Source organism: Desmodus rotundus, chromosome 12 (genome assembly GCF_022682495.2).
Source record: "Desmodus rotundus isolate HL8 chromosome 12, HLdesRot8A.1, whole genome shotgun sequence".
NCBI lineage: Eukaryota > Metazoa > Chordata > Mammalia > Chiroptera > Phyllostomidae > Desmodus > Desmodus rotundus.
Window position 1 is genome coordinate 94,533,083 of NC_071398.1, and position 20,481 is coordinate 94,553,563.

Below are 20,481 nucleotides of genomic sequence, written 5' to 3' on the forward strand. Positions count from 1 at the left end.
TGGGCAGCACCCTACGCCCCTCTGTGCTCCAGCTCCTCCACCTCCTGCCTCGAGTTGTCCGTGAGCTCACGTTCGTGACGTGAGCACAGTCGGGCCTGGCACAGAGTAAGCAGCACATGAGCACTGGTCTAGTACAAACGTCTCAATAACTTCTTGGAACAACTAAGCTCGCATTCGCATGCTTTCCGTCTCTGAGACTCCCTGAGCGTCTGTGCTGTCTCTGCTTCAGACTACCGGTGCCTATCACAGGGCCTTGAGCTCTGCATCGCCCTTGACTGACAACAAATCTCTAGGAACCTGTGTCTACTTCTGACCCGGGTCGGCTCCCAGAGTGCGGCCACAGAGTCCCGCTGTCCACACTGCCTCTCCCCTCACTCACATCTCCACTCGCTGGAGTCCCTTCCGCCATCCCCACCCCCCAACCGTGAAGTGCAACAGCTCTCCCCAGAGCCACCACGGATTTCCTGACTGCTACGCCCAACGAGCCCCCCTCAGGACTGCCGGCTTGGTGGGCGCCCCTGTGCCACCTGACACCGACAGCTCTGCCCCGTTCTCTTTCCCCCGAGGCTGCTGCCTCCCGGGCCTCCTTCTTGCTCTCTGGTTACCAGGTCTCCTCTCCCAGCCTCGAGGAGTCCTCAAACTCTCTAGGCAGCCCAGGCCCACCCAGGGGTTGTGAAAATCAGCTGCGGGTTGCCTTCCAGCAGACAATGAGCACCACCCAGGGACAGCCCCTGCCTCACTCAGTCCTAATTCTCCGGCACATGGTTAAATGCCTGGTAGTTCACCTATCAGCAGCTCAAACAGCGTTGGACGGATGAATGGATAGATGGACGGATGGATAAACAGACAGAACCAAACCACTTAACTTCTCCCCTAACTGGCCCGGAATGCGCAGCAATTATCTGTACGAAAGTGAGCAAATGCTGAGTCACCAGCGGCATGCTGATTCGCCAGCTGATTGACTTCTAAGCGCTGTGACTTCCCCTCTGATTGGTAGCTGGACTTCTAATTCAGAAATGAGCCATAATGCCTCAATATGGCATCCCAATTGGTTGCCATGGCAATGCTTTGACTTCAAAAGGTTCTGAGACTTTGGGTTCCAAGGACCACATTGCATTTTTGGACAGAACCACTCCTCTTGGCCACGTACTTCTGACTCATAAAGAGACCGGGGTGTTTTTGTTTGACCGCTACACTTCATTTCTCGGATGTTCTGTTTTTTTAAAAAAGATCAAAGAGCAGGATGGTTTTAAGGCAGGTAGTGGCCACAGGAAGCAGAGGATGCTATTGTTTTGCAGACACAAGTTTAGCATAGAGGTATGCTTTCTGGGAGGCGCTGGAGTTACGGGGTGTATAACGGGAGCAGAAAGGAACTGACGAGCCCCCAGAGTATCCTAATTCCGTGTACTGAAGTGCAGAAGCCCAGAATTTACGGACTTGTTTATGGCATCAGGAACTGGACACAATGGACGTTCAGGGTGTACAGGCTCAGAATCCCAAGTAAGGTGCAGCCTCCCCTCCTGTTTATCTGGCCTCCCCAAAGCACAGACTGGGACGGGGACAGGAGCCAGGCCTCCTGGTGCACACATTCTGAATGACTCAGATGGCAGCCCCAGAGGAACCGTAAACAAGAGCAGGAAGGATGGAGCAGGGGTGGGGGGGGGGGAGAACAAAGCCTTGCGAGTGACAGGCAAATGGCTGGACTGGTCCAGGCTGCCTGCCCAAGGTGACTCCGAGTCCCCAGCCCTGCCCCTATCACTCCTGGGTATTTCCAACCCGACAACCTGTGCTCCACCCGAGAACCGTGATGAGAGATCCAGGGGCTTCCACCTCGTTCCTGAGGAGGGGAAGCGGGCACGCAGCTCACAGAGGAAGGGGACAGAGCACAGTGAATGGCGCTCCAGCCCACTGCACTGTCTCCATAGAGAGAGGCAGAAAGGGAAGGCTGGGGAAGAGCACAGGATCAGGCACTGAAGCAGGTCAGGGACGGTAGGACACTCACAGGGTCGTGCTCTGAGGAAAGCCCTCTGGGCCACACCCGAAAGGGCCTGTCCTTCCCCAGCTTACACCCTGGACACCGGGAGGCCTCGAGTCCTGGACCCCACCCTGTGAGTCAGACCGCAGGCCCTAAACCACGCAGGCCAGGGACACAGCAGTGGCCGAGCGCTCCGAAGCTCAGACACAGAGAATGTTCAGAGTGTTGTATGGGGGGATGGCAGGGCGGGGCGGAGAAAGGCTGGGAGAGCCATCAGGCAGCCATGTAAGCCGGGCCTCAGAGGAAGGGGAGCGGGAAGCAAGTTCTGGTGAAAGTCACGCGTCTGAGGAATGTTCTACAAGCCTTGAGAGTCTTCAAGCCAGAGTCGGCTATCAGGAGACAGACGAGTCCCTCAGGGGCAGGCACGTCAGTGTCCCTGCCACACCAGGGCACGGGTGGCCTCTGAGCAGATGCAGCACCTGCGTCCTTGGTCAGTGAAGCCCCGTGGTTGGAAGACTGCGAGGCAGAATCCCAAGGCAGCCATGGCACTTTAAGGAGAACCCCAGGGGTCTCTGTGCGTGTTTAAGGGGAGAGGCAATGTTCCAGAGCACAGGCGGCAAACCTTCTCGACACGGGGCCAGGCAGTCAGCACTGCCGGCTGTGCAGGCCCTGCGGCCTCGGCTGCCACGACTCAAGCCGGCCACGTGGCTTCGGAAGCAGCCACGGAGAGCGCACGCATGTGGCTGCGTTTCCATAAAACTTCACTTTCAAAACCGGTCTTCAGCTTTGGGCCAGATGCAGCCCTGAGGTCATCGTACACCAAGCTCTACTCCAGAGTCGTGGGGCTTATGCTTTCTGAAAGTAACAGGACTCTTCTTCACCTGAGACAGAGGAGGCAGGAGCCACTCCTGCTGGAGGCAGGAGGGGAGCCCCGCGCCCAGCAGCTCCCCTCGGAAGCCCCCGAGTCACCTGTGCGGGCAGCAAAAGCAGAATTTGGAAGTCGCTGCCCCGCTTCTCCACAAAAAGCCTCGAGTTTCAGATGGTTCCTCACTCTAAATGGATACCCAGCAACCTAAATTTCTGCTTATGTGCCCGATAAACACAACCGAGACTCTAACCCTGCCCGAAGTATTCTGGGGTGACCACAGAGAACCAGGCATGCATTTGGCTCCAGGGGAACTTCAGCACGCAGAAACGAGACGCACAGCACTAACAAGGCAGGAAGCAACGTGCCCAGAAAGCCACACGTGACGGGCGGGAGTGCCCTTTCCTGTAGGAGACCCAGGAGGGCTGCAGGCACCAGGGGGCCAGCCCCGGACTGGGAACGGAGGGCCGGGGGACAATCGCTTTACTTGTACCACCAGACACTGCTCTCTTCTGGAGGACCTTGCTGATTCACCTTGTGCGAACTCACGGATCTCTCCTAGTCGAGGTGGGTAAACAGACCCCACCCCAGGGCCCGACAGCAGCCCTCACGCCATGATTCTCCCACTCAGCCCCCAGGCACTCGCTCTGACGTGGGGACGGTGACAGCAGGGGACGGGACACTCGTCTCAGAGGAGCTCTGGGAAAGGCCTGGCGTGGCTCTTCAGCTCCCACTGAGTCCTGCTGCATAAAGGGGGAGACAGCACCCACAGCCCTCCCTCGAAACCCTCTTTATGTCTGTGTTGACACACCTGTGTCTGTGAATCTGTCTTCTGTGAAGCTCCACCCTCCACGTGAACAAAACTTCTTACTGGGAAAAGGGGTTGCCAGCTCGTACTCAGGTGTCATTCCAAACAACAGCAACAACAACAAGAAGTTGTCAATATGCCCAAACAACAGGCGTCCAGCCTGACGTCAGTGGACTCTGGCCGCCAGGAAGCCCAGGGAGCCCTCGAAGTTACGTAAACTACATGAACCTGCACACCTTCCGGGGGGTGATCAGCGCTTTCACTGGATTCTCGAAAGGGTTTATGACCCTACAGAAACTTTAGGACCCTTGTCCAGCTTCCTCAGATGAATCCTGCCCAGGTTAAAAAGAACAGGTGAGTTTAAGGATAAGAGTTCCTCCAGGCCTCTGATTCCACCGTGGCCTCCATCACCTTGAGACCCCTGCGTACAAAAACCCTGTCCGCCACCACTCGTATCTGACAGACGAGCAAGCTAACATTCTAAGGAATTAAAGTGAGTAACCCTCCCAGGTAGAAATTAGAGGTTAGTGGGTAGAAGCAAAGACAAATAGGTTACTCGGGAACGATGGCCTCCATGTGGTGACGGCCGCACGGTGAACCGATCCCACAGCTCGCGCCGCCTGCTGACCACTGACATACCCGACTGGCTCAGACACCCTAACGACGCTGCAAGACATTATCTCGTTTTTTGATGTGAGGAAACCAGGACTCAGGACCGTGCGATGGATGCCAAAGACCCCAGCCGGGGCTGATAAGCGTCAGAGATGGGGTCTGACTCCAGGTCCGTCTGGCTCCCGGGTTCTGCACTGGGAGATGCTCTGAAACTTGGATCCTCAGAGGGGAAAACTCATCTTTGAGTCAGGGACCGTTTCTTAGACCCCTGTGTGCTCCTCACGGCACTCTGCACAGCAAGGCCCCCCACGAATATCAGGCTCCAGTCCCGCCAAGCACTCACGGGCTCGGCCTCCTGCCGGCTGGCGCTGCAGGTGGCTGCTCGGCTGGGCAAGTTCAGGGAACATTTGAAATCAATCACGGGTGAGGAGAAACCTATTAAAAGGCTTTCTTCTGTGTATGCTGGGGGTGAAGGAGAGGAAAGGAAGTTGAGAAGGAGGGAAAGGAACAGGATGGGTTCAGGGTTGGGTGCTGGAGCTTAGAGCGCTTACACTGGGATGGGACGGAATTTGGCTATGTCCACGGCTGAGTTCCAGTGGCTGTCCAAACAGGCTCCTGACCTCAGGCTGCTCCTAGGTGGCACGTACTCCTCAGCTGCAGCTGCACCTAGCACTTGCCTAGACCTCGCTGCCCTGCTTCCAAGCCGCAGCAGAGCAGTAACTTCACAGGGTCTAATTCTCAGGATTACTCCCCTCTGCGGGCCAGAGGGAAACTCAGCACCTCACATCAGCGGGCCCACACTGTCCTTGGCCCTAAACTATGGCATTCCATTCTGGAACGCAACTTCCTGTTTTGGGGGGGAGTTTGTGGAGAGGATAGGGAGGTAACCCTAGTTGATGTTTTTTTTCCTAATTTTCATTCTGGAAAGTAAAGCTCTTTTCAATTAAAGTATAGTTGACATACAACATTATATTAATTTCAGGCATACAACATAGTGATTTGACATTTATATACCTTACTAGCTGCTCCAAGGGAAAAGTTAGTCACTACCCCCAAAATGCCAGTGTGGCCCCTTCACACAGGCCCTGCAAAAAGACTTGGATGAAGTCAACCCTAAGGGATGCCTACCAGCCACCCTCTTGGAGGGGATGATTAGACACAGCCCAGAGGCCAGGGCGGAGACAGCCCTCCAGGAAACCAGAACATTCCCCACTATTCCCCACTACGTGGCTTCCAAAGGCTGGCCAGCTCTCCTGTGCGTGCAGCAACACTGCCACCTAGTGCCCTGTGTGGGAAGTATTCCCCGATGCCCCACATCTCAGCGGTCCCTCTCCACCTTGGCAGGTGTGGCTGAGTTCCTTGATGTCTGTGATGAAGAGAAAATGCCCCCGGTGGGTAGATCGAGAACCTGGACACCAGGTCTAAGTTAGGGCTGTGGAGGCTGAGGTTTGGGGGCCGTTGGGAAAGAGCGTGGGAGCCAAGTCCTGCGGCAGTGCAGCAGCAGCAGGTGGGCAGCTGACGGGCTCCCACTCCCAGGAACAGGACCCAGCAGCTGCCATCCTGCACTGGGGGCGGCGTGGGGGGCAGTCACCCCAAGAACAGGCCACAACCTGCCAACGGACCAGGGCCAGGGCGAGAGAGGAAAATGGGCTGTTCTCTTAGGGGAGTAAATGAGTGCGAATCAGAGACCTCCCTTCCGGAGAGGGGCTGCCTCTGACCTCGGCCCCTGCAGGGTTCTCCACCACGGGCCCTGAGGCTTAGGAGCTCACACAGCAAGGAGACAGGGATGCCTGAGCCCTCGGGAGTGTGGCTGCTACAATCCTAAGAATGAAGGCCTGTTCCCTCCCCCCATTTTCCCCAGACTTTTACCCTAAATCCTTCCCGAACATGTTCTGACGTGCTCAAGGCTGAAGGGAGACACAGGGTGGAAGCTGGAGAGGAGAGAGCCCTAGGTACACCCCCCACCCCCTGACCTTCCTGGTGTGTTGGGACTTAAGGGGAAACACCAGTACACCAGAGGGGCCACTTGGATTTGAAGAGAAAGAAACCCCAGAAGCTAGACTGTCTGCAAAAGATTTCCTGCCTGATTTTGCACGCTTGGGGCGGCTAAGAGGGTTCAGATGGGCGCTTGGGAGAAGGGTCTGAGTGTGCATGCCGTGGCAACATGGGGGGCGGCTGGTGGTGACGGACAGGTGGGGGGGGTGCTGGGCGGAGCTGGGGGTGGGGGAGATGTCACAAGGAGCGCTGTAAGTGGAACCAAGTCATGACAAGAAGGGTCAGGACAGGGGCCAGGGACCCACACTCAGGAGTCCGTCTCCCCACGTTTCAGGTTCAACAGCCCAGAGCAGTGTCTCTGTGAGCCTCCCCATCTACTTCCGTTGGATCTTTCCCTAATGCCTTGCCGCCAGGAGCTGATCCTGGGCCCTCGTTGCTACTGCGAGGGGAGGGGCGAACGGAGCTTAGGACTCCGGGCAAGTCGCAAGCACAGAGCCCCCTGGCAGATGGGCACCGGGAAGCCAGATCCGGCAGCACAAAGATGTCATCTGGGAAAAGCGGCGGCACTGCCAACTCTGGTCAGATAATCATCTCATCGTTTCTGCCACTTGGCCCCAGGATAAGGGCTCCCTTTGCCTCTGTCTCTACCCCACCTACGTGACAGCCCAGCCCCTTCTCTCTCCCCTGCCTCGCACCCTCTCCCACCCCAAAACAAAGCACAGCAAAACCACACAACTCTGCAGTGCTCAGGGTCTGGGAATCCCAGCTTCCAGAGGAGAAATCACAGCCAAAGACGGGGAGACAGTGTGTCCAGGAGGGGTGTTCCAGCAACATCCCACTGAAAGAGGTTTCCCCTTGCAGACTTCTCCCTCTGGTCTGACACTTATTTGCAAGCATCCAGCAACCTGAGACGTTGCTCATCTGCATGGCTGTCAAGCGCTCCCTGGCCATAGAGCTCCATTCCCAGTCGGCCCAGCCTGGCTCCGTGCCGCTCCGGTTTCCCTCTCCACATACTGGGCCTGCAAACACCCACCGGTGGTGTGGACAATCCAAACGAATAAGCTTAAAGTGGTTCTACGTGTGCCTAGCCTTGTGGGAGGTTCTGTCGCAGGGGGCGCAAAGGGATGACACGGAATGATGAAGTGCCAGGTGTCATCCCCACCCCTTGTTTGAAACGAGTCCCCCTCAGTAAAACAAGGGAGGTGGTTCTTTCTGACCCCGCTCAGCTGGGTGACTGCCTGGGAAAACCGGGATCTGAGTGTAGTGGAAAACAGGTTTGGGTGATGCTCCCAGAGGCTGCCTCCGACAAAACCCGTGGCGTTACACAAGGTGCCTTTTCAGCCTCCTCTCCCAATCGCCAGGGCTAGCAACCAGGGTCCTGGCCTGTGAGTGCCCACCCTTTCCAGTTGACCCCGATGCCCCTAGGCTCACTTGTGACTGTGAGGGGCCCCCAGGACCTGGACCAGGTAGGAGCTATCTGCTAAGTTCAAAGACAGGGCACCCGTCCAGACACAGAGGCTGAGCACCCGGCTGTCTGGCCCAGGCGCCACTCACCACCCAGGCTCTTGGGCTCTCACGGGGCTTCAGAGTTGCCTGGTCTCTCCTACTGGACTACGAGAAATGGCATGTGAGCCCCATCCCCAGTGACAAAGAACCAGAGGCCTTCCCCTTTAAAGAGGAGGGAGAGAGGGGCTAGAGGTCTCCGAAGTGCCAGCACGGTGTGCAGAACCGCAGGTCGATACAAGGGACAGACACTCTGTGGTTGCCCAGTTACTGTATCGTTATCATAGTGAGGCCAGGAGTCCTCCTGTGCTGGGGCAGAAAGGCTCTTCTTACCCCCTCTTCCTGGCCAGCTGTTTCTGGTTTTCCTGCTCTGTCCATCCCTTTCCCTCTGCACCCCCATGGTCTGACCCCATCAAATATGAAACCAGTCATATCCCAAGGAGCACAAGAAGCCCAGGAGGGGGGTATTACCTGCGATGATGGCTGGGTTGCTCTGACCTCCCTCCGGCTTCACCCAGGCTTCCACTGTGAACGCCTCCCGGGGAATCTCAGCCAGCACTTCCGGACGCAGCAGCAGCCTCTCCCGCCTCCCGGAGAAGTACAAGACGGGCAATCCTCCTCCATGGGAGTCCGAGGTCTCTGCTTCCCGGTAGGAGTTCCCTTTGCCATTCTGGACACTGTCCTCCAAAAGGCTGGTTCTGACCCTGTGCTTAAGGGGATGCTTAGGCCAAGGCTGGAAATGCTGGGGAGAGACATCGAGGTCTTCACGCACGCCCTCTGCCTGCCCCTTCACCACCTGGCGACGTCGCCTTGTCTTGGCCAGACCCTGCCTTTGGGTCTCTGGTTTGGGTGCCCTCTGGCGTGCGAAGGTGGTGGTCATGGTGGCAGCCGTGGCTGAGTGTCCCCAAGTCCCAGCCTCACCTAGAGACTTCACAGATCCTTGGTCATCAAGATGGGTGTCGTCATCTCCCACCAGCTCCGGCTGCCCAACAGGACCATCCCCTACCCACAGGGCAGCAGGCCGCTCAGCCTCACTCCTCACGGCTGCGCTCATAGTCGGAGCCGGGCGGACCCTGCCTGCAGCAATCTCCTGGGCGGTGGGCATCCTGCGTCCTGCATGGTGGGCGCCTGGATCCCCCACAGGATAGGGCCTCAGGGAAGTGCCAGGACTGCTGGGGTAGACCCCAAACAAGTGATGCTGGGGAGAAGCTCTGGGTCTTCGGACCCTGGTCCCCAGCCAGCAGCGCTCTCCTTCTGACGGCACCTCATTCAGGTGTCCCCTCTGAGCCAGGGACCGTTTGTGTGACCAGCCCAGCTCAGAGCTGGCCGTGCTGATGGCCCACCCAGCCAGAACCACCAGGCTTACTCCCAGGATCTTTAAGCACATCATGCTTCCCCCAGCTCTTTACACAGAACCAGAAGTCAACTTCTGGGTACCACAGCGGGATGATGGGGAGTTGGAGAGAAAGAGCCGGCCAGCTGTGGACTCCCGGTCACCAGGGAAACTGTTTTGCTCACAGACCAAACTTTTTCAGGCAGCCCCAGAAGAGTGCCTCTCCTGGCTACCTGCTCCGGGGGCCGTGCCACGTGGTCTCCACACCCCACCCGGTGTGCACCCTCACCTCTCCCTTCACCTCCCTCCCTGCTCCAGCTCGCTCCTCACAGAGTGAAGTTCCTTTCCCTGGGTTCCTTTGAATTTCCTCCAGAGAGCTCAGGTTTCTTTTTTTTTTTACCCCCCTTTACAACAGCCCCTCCCCTCGCTGATTCTAGAGGAGGGGCACGTGGACAGAAGCCAAAGCCTCTCAAATACACACTCACTCACAAACACGTAGCCCTCGCGACCTGAAATCATTAAAAACACCCTTCTCCTCTAATTTTCATTTTGGTCCTTCCCAGGGGTTACCTTCTCTTTGTAGTCCTTCACCTAAATTACATTCACCTCCAAACAAATGCCCAGAAGGGTATGCGGAGACACAGAGTTTGATGCTAACAGAAAAGGGCAAACAGCATCGGGGTGCACAAAGGTCCAAGAGGGCACTTAACTTTCACTCTGCAGGTGTGCCCTCTGCCCGAGTCCGTCCAGCCTCCAGTCTGCCTCGCAGGTCGGAACGCTCCTCTCAGCTCCGGGCTTGGGGTGGTGGAGGGTAGAAGGTTCTGTTTTTCTTTTTAAATCCCCTTCCAACTGGTCAGTACATTGCAGGTCTCTGTCAAGTTCTCCTTTGGGGTGCTGGTCTGACGTCCTAATAACCTGATGAGTCTGTGAGCCTTGGACTCGACCCTCTGGGAGTCTTGTGGATCCCTGGGAAGATGGACAAGAGAGGGAGAGGAAGAGCACACACTTCAGGGGACCTGTTTGCTCTGGTCCCTCCTGCTCCCCGTCTCCCTTCCTCTCTGCCTGGATTTATCTCCTTGGTTGTTTCATTTAAAGACCATGATGATGTCAAAGCTAATAAGTTCAGTGTATCACTCCACCCACTCCCTGTCCCCTCCTTCCTGCTGAAAACCTCCCCACCTCACCGAGGAGGCACAGGGGACAGACACCACTCTCGGTTTCCCCAAGAAACGTCTCGGGCTTTCTCTCTCAGCAGTCACAGCCTACACAATCAATAGCAAACAATCAATACAGCGTTGGAGCCCTCTTCTCGGTGCGTCTCCCCCCACCTCTCTCTCTGTGTCTCTCTCACACACACACACTCACACACTCACACGTGTGGGAGCAGCCCTGCCTAGTAAATCCACACCAGCCTTTTAGGGACCACTTGCATCCTTTCTTCTGTGTTACCCAAACCTCCTCTATTTTTGTTTCTCATTTTAATCACTTGGGATTTAAAACAGAATACCCCACTTGCACTTTACACAGGACACTTGGAAAAAGAAGAAAATCAATTACCCTGCTGTAAGGAGACGATCATTCTCCCTGAGGTTCCTCACTCTGGTCACTAAACGTCACCATGTGCTGGGTGGACAAATAGAGAGACAAGATGCTTTTCAAAACGAGTAATTTGCACAAATGAACAGCTAGACCCAAGCAAGTATTTTTCGATTGACCTGAAGTGAATGGCTAGGGCAGGGAAGCAACAACTGTGGTTTTCGCCTCTGTAATAATGCTGCCTACGTGCAGGCTACCTCAGCAGTCCCGCATGCGTGCACACACACACACACACACATACACACAGTTCTGATTCTCAGCACAGGCAAGGGTGTTTGGCCTCAGGTAGGCACAAAACAGGGACAGAGAGATACTGGGTCCTTCACTCAATAAGAAAAATCACTTGTACTTCGAAAACCACTGCTGGTGTTGCCCATAAAGAAAACCTACAGCCCACAGAGTTCGGAGTAAGATCACGCTGCCTCTTCTGCCTTGGGTCTCCTCAGGGTCTTCCAAACTCCTCTGCCCCAGCCAATCACTGATTTCTTTGCTTTAAGGATGCTGTACCCCAAACACCCCATCAGGGGCATACCCTGTTTCCCTGGGCTGCGTCCACTGGAGACTCAAAGCAAGTCCCCCGAGAAGATATCGATACAGCCACGTGGACATCACTAAACAAATCTGTTGACCCTGGACTATACTTATTCCTCTTATCATTTCCATCTCTCCCTGACTCAGTCCTTTATTTCTTTATCTTTTTCCTGAAGCAGCTCAATAAAGATTGGGGCTTTGGAAGGGGGTAGGGGGAGATGTAGAGGAAGACAGAAAAGCAGAGGGGGAGTGGGGAGAGAGAAAGAGCAAGCAAAAGAGCAGAAACCAGGACAGAAAGGAAGGAGAGGAACCTTAGTTTAAAATGGAGGGAAGATACTCAGGTAAGAAAAGGAGAAGTAAACTTCCCCTCCCTCGTGCCACCCCCACGACCCTCAGAAAAAGGTTTCCTACCATTCATTTCAGGAAGGAGGGATAACACAGCAAGGAAGAAGAATCCCGCGTGCTTTGCTCCCCTGTTACTGTGGGAATGATCTCGCATCCCCTATAGGTCTCTCCTGGCTCTCAGCTGCTAATAATCCATTCATAAGCTTTCAAGAAGCTACACAAAACTCAAGCTTCCAGTTTAGTTTCTCTCTCTCTCCCCTTCATTCCTTTGCTCACCACTCTCCTTCAGCTCTTGGCAGTCCAAAGTTAAAAAAAAAATGTTGAACCATTTCTGTGTTTTCCTCCTGTTGTAACTTTTGCTGTGACATCATAACCCTGCCCACCAACACCCCACCTCTCGCTCTCCTTTCCATCCCACCCCTCATCAGCCCCCTACCCTCAAGATACCCCCCACAGAGAAGCAGGGCTCCTGTCAGTTCCAATGTGTGAAAACACAAAGCCACTAGAAGGTGCCCCCCTCTCTCTTAGGTCCCCCTCCTCTCTCCCCCCTCCCTGCCTTACCCACCGCTCGGCCACGGCTCTCTGAAGGCTTTTAACAATGATCCCATCTGTCTGACATGTGCGGAAAGGTGGGCTGGACTCAGCTCCTCTGTCCAGTGGACCAGATCAAAAACACAGCCATCCCCCCACCCCAATTCCATCACACACACACACACACACACACCAGACCCCAGCGAAAGTGTGAGGGGAGTCAGGCTCACACAGCACCCACTCGGGATGCCAGGGCGAACACCACCAAACACACCGAAGGAAACGTACACTCACATGCATCTATCAGTTCTGGGGCTTATTTGTTTATGACGAACGCCCGCACCCCAGTCCCCTACCCCTCTCCCCTGAGCCCTGCCACTCCGCAAGTGCACAGACTTGAAAGCTGGTAGAATCTGTTTTGAAATCTCCAACAAGAGGGTTTTTCCCCCTTTTTTTCACTCCCAAGCACTATCTGTGGCGATCAGACTGGAGCAAGGCTGCCAGCAAACGCAGGAGGCCCCTTCTAGGGTACAGGCTTTCAGACCAGCGAGACCAGAGGGAATGGATTTAAGGACACACAGCAGGAGCTGGCTGAATTTATTTTATTTTGACGAGGGTAGTTGGGGGAGGAATATCATTTCTGAAATGCCCAAGGAATGAAGGGAGAGGATATGGATTTCTTAAACAGTTTTTGCAAGAGGAGCGGTGTCTTTTTCTGCAGGTAAATCTATAAGGCAAGAAACTGGAGCTTAGAGATAAACAAGGGCTGAGAGGGAGAGGGAGGGCAGGGGAAGGAGGGAAAAGCCAGGGAGAGGGAGAGGGGCTGGGGAGATGGGAAAATGGAGGGAGGAAAGAGGGGAGGGGGACAGAAAGGGGGCGAGGGCACAAGAGGAGGAAGGGAGGGAGGAAAGAGAAGGAGAAAGGGGGAAGGAGGGAGGGGGAGAGGAGGGACTGAAGAGGAAGAGAGTGAAATGGAGGGGGGAGGGGAAGGGGACAAAGGGAGAAAAGTCTGGGAGGTGAAAGGACTAGAAGGAAAAGCAGGGAAGAGAGGAGGGAAGAATGGGACAGAGAGGAAGGGAGGAAGAGAAGGAGGTGGGGAGGCACGTGAGACATGGAGCCCAGGGAGGCAGCTTAGACACGCGATGCTTCGACGTAAAGAAGCCACAGAGGCAGGTGAGGCGGGTCGCGGTCAGATGGGGCGGAGGCTGCGTTTTGGAACCAAGGACACTCACTCGAGGGGCTCACTGTTGCTGATTGGACACATTCTTTAAAAATCCGATTGTCAGGGTTCTGCATTGTCTCTGTAAGTAAAGCCCTCTTCCCTCTTCCTTTCCTGCCCATGTCTCCCCCTCCTCTAGCCTCCTTCCTTCATCCACCTTTTTGTTCCCACCAATCTCTTCCCCTGGAGATTCACAGGAAAATTTAGATATACCTACCCCCTCCCCCAAAAAAACGCTTATTAGCCCCTTCCTTTGCTTCTACCCATGGAGGGTCCTGGGTCCTCTCATCTGAAGCCTGAGCTGTTTGTGATAATCTGCACTTCATTCCAACCCAGTTTATACTGTGTTTCCTTTAAGCCAGGACATCAGAGCTGTTTTGCTTGTATTTGCTGCCATAGTAGGGCTGGTCAGTTTCCATTAGCACTGTCACCATTACTATTAAGAGTCTCTGAACAAAGGGAGGAACCAGTCCAGTTGGCATCCACCTGCAGTATAGAGCACTCATGGCAGGGAGGGTGGGGGGAAGAGAGGGTGGGGGAAGGAGAGAGACCCCTGAATATGGTCACGGGTCCTCTCTGACTCTCTGATTCCCAAATCTGATCCCTTAAGGGAAAAGCTCAGCTGGGAGGTGGCCAGGGAGCGTAGTAACGAAAGCCTCCGAGAACACAACCAAACGCAGTATCTATATATAGGAGCAGAATCTGTTTTAGCTACTTGCAGTCTGAAATGACACCCGGAAGCAAACATTTCAGCAATATGTTTATTGGAACTGTACTCAGCTAGAGCTGGAGGGAGTGAGCTTCTCTGAAGGCTCTCGCTCCATAGCTCAGGGTTGTTGCTTTCTGTCCTCCACACTCCCCCACCAACTCCCCAGTCCCCAGCACCCAGAGCTGAGAGTCAGCGTCTCTATCACTCATGGGGGTCACTGGAGACTCCTTCAGGGTGACCGAGCACAGCCCACGTTTTCCCCGGATAAGCAAATGGGTAAAGTCACACGATTAATGGCCGGGCCACATATGGCCTCCAGGTCTCCTGAATCCCAGCCCAGGTTTCCCCTCCGCTATTTGCACCTGTCTTACTGTCTGCCACCCACAGCCAATCGGATGGACTGGAGGGCAGAATGAGAGACTGGCCTCCCAGGGTCCACATCGGGGCAAAACAGCCCAGGGAGTAGAGTTGGTCCTGTGTGTATTCTGTAACTCAGAGTCACACGGCGCTCACAAGGAAATGCAAATCTGGGCTTCTCGCTCCTCCTAGCACATCTGGAGCCAAGAGAGGCCCTTTCGGTTGAACTGTGTGGAGCTCCGCGTGTTAGATGATCATGCCCTTTTCCCTAACACTAGCACTGTTGTAACTTGTTACTGATGTTAGCGGCGGTGTTCTGCAAAGTGCCTTTCATGCAAATAGATCAAAGTATTTCCTCCACAGGTTAGGCCTCCCACCCTCTTGGGAGATGCAAGGCAGGGGCAACATGCCAGAGATGGATTTCCCCTGGTGACAGCCCACATTGGGTAAGTGTTTCCTGTAATATTTAGGGCCTTGGAAGCAGCTCGGGGAGGCCTGGGGCTGGGGGAGTGTTAAGAGCAAGGTTGGACCCTGCCCCGCTCGTTTGAAGGAAAGGGCTCTGCAGGGCTTGGCCGCAGCGAGGACTGCCTCTGTGCCCTGCGTCTCTTCAACCGGCAACCGCCCACCAGAATAACAAGACACCATGTGTACTTGCTCTGCCTTTGACCTGATGCACCTTCCTGTGCATTCCGCCCTCCTCACAAGGACGCAAACGTCCGTGAACTATACCTCAGTAAACCTGGGGCGGAGGGCAGGAGGAAAACAGAGCCGGGGCAGAGCCAGGGCTGCTGATTCTGAACACAGTGTTCTTCTGTCTACATCCTGCGGGATGCCGAAGACCAGAGCAGAGCGTGGCACTGCTTGGGGGTGGTTAAGCGCCACTCTGTGACTTAACTCTCCACTGACCTCTCACCTTGGCCCTGAGGGGGCGCGTGGGCCCAGACTGTCTGGAGCAGAGCTGGCTTCTAGTCCTGGTTCCATCGACTAATGGCCCTAACAAATCAAATAACCGGTCCCCAAGTGCGTGCCGGCCGACAGTCAGGCCCTGACCTTGGGTGAGGGAGCGAGCCCCTCCGAGCAGCCTGTCTGTCGACCGAGGAGCCTGCAGCAGCAGTTCTCCGAGCTCCCTTCCAGGCCATACTTGGGGTTCTCTGATTTTCCAACCCAACCCTTTTCTAAGATTCTGTTTCCTCAGTTATGAAAAAAAGTAACAGCCAGCACCCACTTCCTGTAAATACCCGAGAGACTCGAGTGCACCTTACCAACGGACGCCCCTGAACTTTGAGGCCTTACAGAAAGCCCTGTGTTCAAGTGTAACGCCACCGTAACAAGAGTAGCAAGAATCAGCGGACGCTTTTGAGTCCTGTGATTAGTGGGGAAGATGTCCAACATATTTAACAAATCCAATAACTGAACACGTGGTACGAGTGTGGTAATGCCTCCATGGAAGTGGCTTTTAAACTTGATGTTGTGCCAGAATCTTAAAACTGGTAATCCTCACAAGATAGTGATAATAACACTATTAATGATAACTTCTATTACCTGCGACATGGCAGGCACTGGTCCAGTCACTTTATATACAGTAGCTAATTCAGGCTTCACAACAGCTCTGGGAGGTGGGTACTTCTAGGATCTCCGTTTTCAAATGAGTCATAGTAATAGCAGCTAGCGTTTATTGAGCACATACTACGTGCTCAACGTAGTGACTAGTAGTCACCGTAAAGCTACTAAACAATGTACATAAGTTATCTCATTTAATCCAACAACTAACCTGGGCGATAGCTCCACTATGAGCCCATTTTTAGATGGGAAAACTAAGACACAGAGGGTTCAAGTCACTTCTCTGAGCCTAACTGCCTTGAAAAGCAGCGCCTGTCTCCAGGGCCCTGGCTGTTAATCACCACGCCGTGCCGACTCTTGACGAAGCACGTGAACACACCCAGATGATGAGTAGATGCCCTGCACACCACAGCCAGACTTTTACTGGTGAGGACGTCCCAGTGGTTTCTCTGGAGTAGAAGAAAGTTCTCTGTTACGTCTTTTCCTAAAGTCTCCCCTGGTGGAGGGCCCTATACCTTCGAGAAAGGTAGCCCCACTGCTAGCAGCAGCCAGGGGCGAGCTCCACCTCTGCCAATGCTAAGGTACCTTCCCCAGATCCCCAAAGATGCCTATTCTCACTGCCCTTGCCAAAATCTAAGAAAGCCAGTCACTTCCCTTGCTCATGAACTCCATCAGGAAGAAGTCACGCAAGATGGACCAATGTCAGGTTGGCTATATATTATCACTAATACAAACTCTAAACACTAATAACAGCTATTAGGTGATGGTCTATTAACCATCATAAAATGTATACTTTCTGGATTAAGGTCAACTCTGACATGGAACTCCGGGTTTTAGCCCAGATTCTAAATACTGAGAGGTGCTCCTGGAGTTTAATTGCTGAGATGTGGTCCATGGGTAAGTACAGTCGCACCTCGGTCCTCATTGGCTACAGGCCTCGTCAAACCTGGTGCTTGTCACATTGTGACGAGAAAAAAATGTCTCGGCACTTGGCACTTGCTCGGGGCTCGTCACACTTGCTAGAACTTGTATCAGTCACGACGCCGCCCCGCAAGAGAAAATGCTTCATCGTTAGGTACTGAGGTGCCAGTGTATTTCAAAAGGTCGCCTGTTCAATTCCCAGTCAGGGTGCATGCCTGGGTTTTGGGTTTGGTCCTGATTGGGGTATGTGCAAGAGGCAACTGATCAGTGTTTCTCTCCCTCCCTTCCCCTCTATCTGAAGATAAATAACATCTCTTAAAAAAGGAAAACATTTCCCTTCCTAAACCCCAGTGCAGCTTTTCTGAAGGTGTCAGCCCCAGCAGGAGGCAGGAACACAAACCAAGACAGTCTGAACCCCTCAGCCTGTCTGTCAGAGGTCCTCCAACCTACTCAACAGGGGATGCCAAGAAAAGTTCAAGTTCCTTTTCTGCAGACTAAACTCCACTAAGGTGGTCTGGCTAAGGGGGCAGGCTCTGCAGATGACAAACATGGGTTCTAATCTGGGCTCTGCTCCCATGGCCTGTGTGGTCTCAAGGACAAGAGCTGGCCTGTGCCACAGGCGAGAGGCTGTAATAAGACACATTTCTCAGCAATGAACATGACACAGAGTGAGTGCTTGATAGACGTCAGCATCACAGAAGGCATCGACGCCTTCACGTGGTCTACCTACAAGTTCCTCACCGCGAGCTTTCCATCCCTCTCAACGATCCGTTTTGATGCCGCTTCTTGCTCTAAGTCTTTCCAATGTTCCAACTGCTCTCTGTTCAACTAAATCTGTCATTCTTGATCCTTCGGTCCCCAAAGCCCCATTTTTTGTAGCAAATATCTTGTCCTGAAAATTCAAACCCAGTATCACCTACCTGACATGATTTCAAAGTTATGCTTTATAACGTTTGAAAAACAGTAATTTACAATAAAGTTAAGTGAACTTTTATGTGTAGCTAATTTCTGACACGACTGCACTGAGGGGCAAATGAAGTGACCAGATGCCCGAACTCACTTTTCATGAGCAAGTTTGCCTTTAGAGACATAAGAAAAGGACTGACAAAGATTCCAGGCATCTTCTTGGTACCGGCACACTGAACTCGGGGCCGGCCCATTAGTAAACATTGGCAGCCGTCACATGACAACTCGAGCTCCTAGTGCGTGCGGACTGGCAGGTGGGTGTGCAGGCAACTCAGGGATGTGAACAGTCCTGCCATCGATGGCGTAATTTTCCCAAACGGGGAACAACTCTCAGCAAAATCCAAAACAAATCAAAAGGCAAACCTTCCTTCAATAACACGTTATTTGCCTTCCTGGGAAAGTAAATTTAAAGTGTAGAAAATAACACTTGTGACGAAGTGTGTCTATTGGAAGCAGAGCAGCTCCTTGACTCTGATGGTTGTGATGGGTTTTTTGTCCACATGAGTGTTTGGTCGAACGTTCGAGAGTCGAGCAGGATGCAGGAGGATTCATTCTATGGGACCTCTCCTGCACTGCAAGGCCACCTAATGCCCCTGGCACTAACTAATGCCAGTGGTAACCTGCGATCACTGTGACACCAACACTGCCCTCACTACTTTCCAAAGTGTCCCTGGGGGAGGGGGGAGTGAGGGGGCAGCCCTTCTCCCGCAGAGAAGCACTCAGGTAAACTGACGCCAAAGTCTCAGGCAGAGGAGTCTGGTTGGAGCTTTGCATATTGGCTCAGGGTTCACACGGGAGGGGTCATGTGGAGGCATCTAACTGCATCTCATGTGCTTTCTGGTGATGGAGCTGAAGTGCGTGCTCCTCAGTGGCGGCTGGAACTGTGTGTCTTGTACACATACACCCCAAAGGCACAGAGCACGTTCTACCTAAACAGTCCAAATACCATCCAGTGGGCTTCCTGCTCAGGCTGCAGTTCACTCAGTCCCACGAAGCTCCCTCCACTTAAAAACAAATAAACAGAACACAATATCCAGCATCGTGGCTCTCAAAACTCAAATCACGGGTCTGGGTCCTTGGCCCCCAGCGCCACACAAGGTGCCTCCACTTACCGATGGAAAATGGCAGTGACAGAGGGCACCACAGCCATCGCCGGCTCTGAACAGCTCTTAGGCAGACACAGTGAGATTTCAGAGTCTGTGGTGCGGAGGCTGGATGTCACTGGACATGTGTTTCCCACCTAAGGCCACACGTCAGCTCTACCAGTGGAGTGTCCGAGAGCTCACCCTCCTTGGCCTGAATTAGGTAGGTCAGTTTGCCTGGCCATGTTGTCAAGAGGCTCGTTTTAACTCAACATGTTGGCCCCCTCTTGCCCTCTGAACTAGGCCTTCAGTGAAGAAGCAGTTAAGTCATATGGCCTCACCTGATCTTCCAGGAACCCTAAGTTGAGCACCTGCCACCCATCACACTAGATTCCGGAACCTCACACTGGATTCGGGGCTGACTGATGAGAAGATGCAAGCACCACCCTAGACTGTTAGAGAGAGAGTCCGAACATGAGCCAATGGTTAAGACATGGCTACAGGTGCGGTCTCGGAGTTGGAGTGAAGTGATACCAGACACCAAGGATAAAGCCACCAACTCCTTAAGCAGCAACCAAGGGCTTTCACAGAGGGGTGCTTTCTGAACACAGTCTTAAGTGAAGACTAGTTTTTCAGGCGTGTCTAGAGAGAATGGCATGTAGGAGATGCCCAGTTAGCATTTCATTCAAGCTCCCAGGGAGCAAGCATCTGCTGCCAAGTCCTACAGTTTACCCACACTTACGTCTTTTTCCCCGACAACCATGCAAAGCAGTCCAGGGTGGTGCCTGTGTCTTGTCTTCTGCGCATCCCCAGAGGCCTGAGGAAACCAGGCTCAACCGAGGAACCGTAAGACATTTTGATTGCTGGGGGGAAGAAATTCCTAGAGAGAAGCTTTTCCTCAGCTTCGTGTTGTAGGGCCTGGAGCCCTTCCCAGCACACTACGGCCAGAAAGCACATACAAAGGTTGAAACAGTACCCACAGCTCTCAAAGATGCAATGAAAAAGCACTATTTGAATAGCTAAAGGCTACCTGTTCCTCATTTCTCTTTCCAGCATCTGGCTCAGCCAAGCCCAGACCAGAAAGAAAAGCATGACCACATACAGGAAACAATCAACAAAATGAAAAGAAAGCGTATGGAATGGGAGAAAATATTTGTAAACTACATACCTGATAAGGGGCTAATACCCAAAGTATAGAAGAAACTCACTTAAGTCAATAGCAAAAAAAAAAAAAAAAAAAAAATTTTTTTAAACCTACAACCTCAGAAAAGGAGCAAAGGACTTGAATAGACACTCTTTCCAAATTAGACAAATAGCCACCAGGTATATGAAAAGGTGTTAAACATCACTAATCATTAGAGAAATACAAATCAAAACTACAGTGAGATACCTCATACCTGTTAGGATGGCTTTTTTAGTAAAAAAAAGAAAAAACAACAAAGACAGAGAGATGTAAGTGCTGATGAGGATGAGGAGAAAAGGGAACCTTGTGCGCTCTTGGTAGAAATGCACATTGGTGCAGCTGTTATGGAAAACAGCACAAGGTTATCAAAAAATTAAAAACAGAACTATC

General features: G+C 53.3%; 1 protein-coding gene across 1 annotated transcript in view; it reads right to left on the bottom strand.

Annotated features, from left to right (window-relative positions):
* The window catches only part of PAPPA2 (pappalysin 2), a 207,889-nt gene extending 196,205 nt beyond the window's left edge, over nt 1-11,684 (bottom strand). Inside the window, exons 1-3 of the mRNA XM_024551729.3 lie at nt 11,630-11,684; nt 10,649-10,714; nt 8,230-10,057 (exon numbers count right to left, since the gene is read on the bottom strand). Of these exons, the coding sequence (XP_024407497.2) occupies nt 8,230-9,148 (919 nt within the window). The 5' untranslated portion in view covers nt 9,149-10,057; nt 10,649-10,714; nt 11,630-11,684. The remainder of the gene's footprint in view (nt 1-8,229; nt 10,058-10,648; nt 10,715-11,629) is intronic.
* Between the last annotated feature and the right edge of the window lie 8,797 nt (nt 11,685-20,481).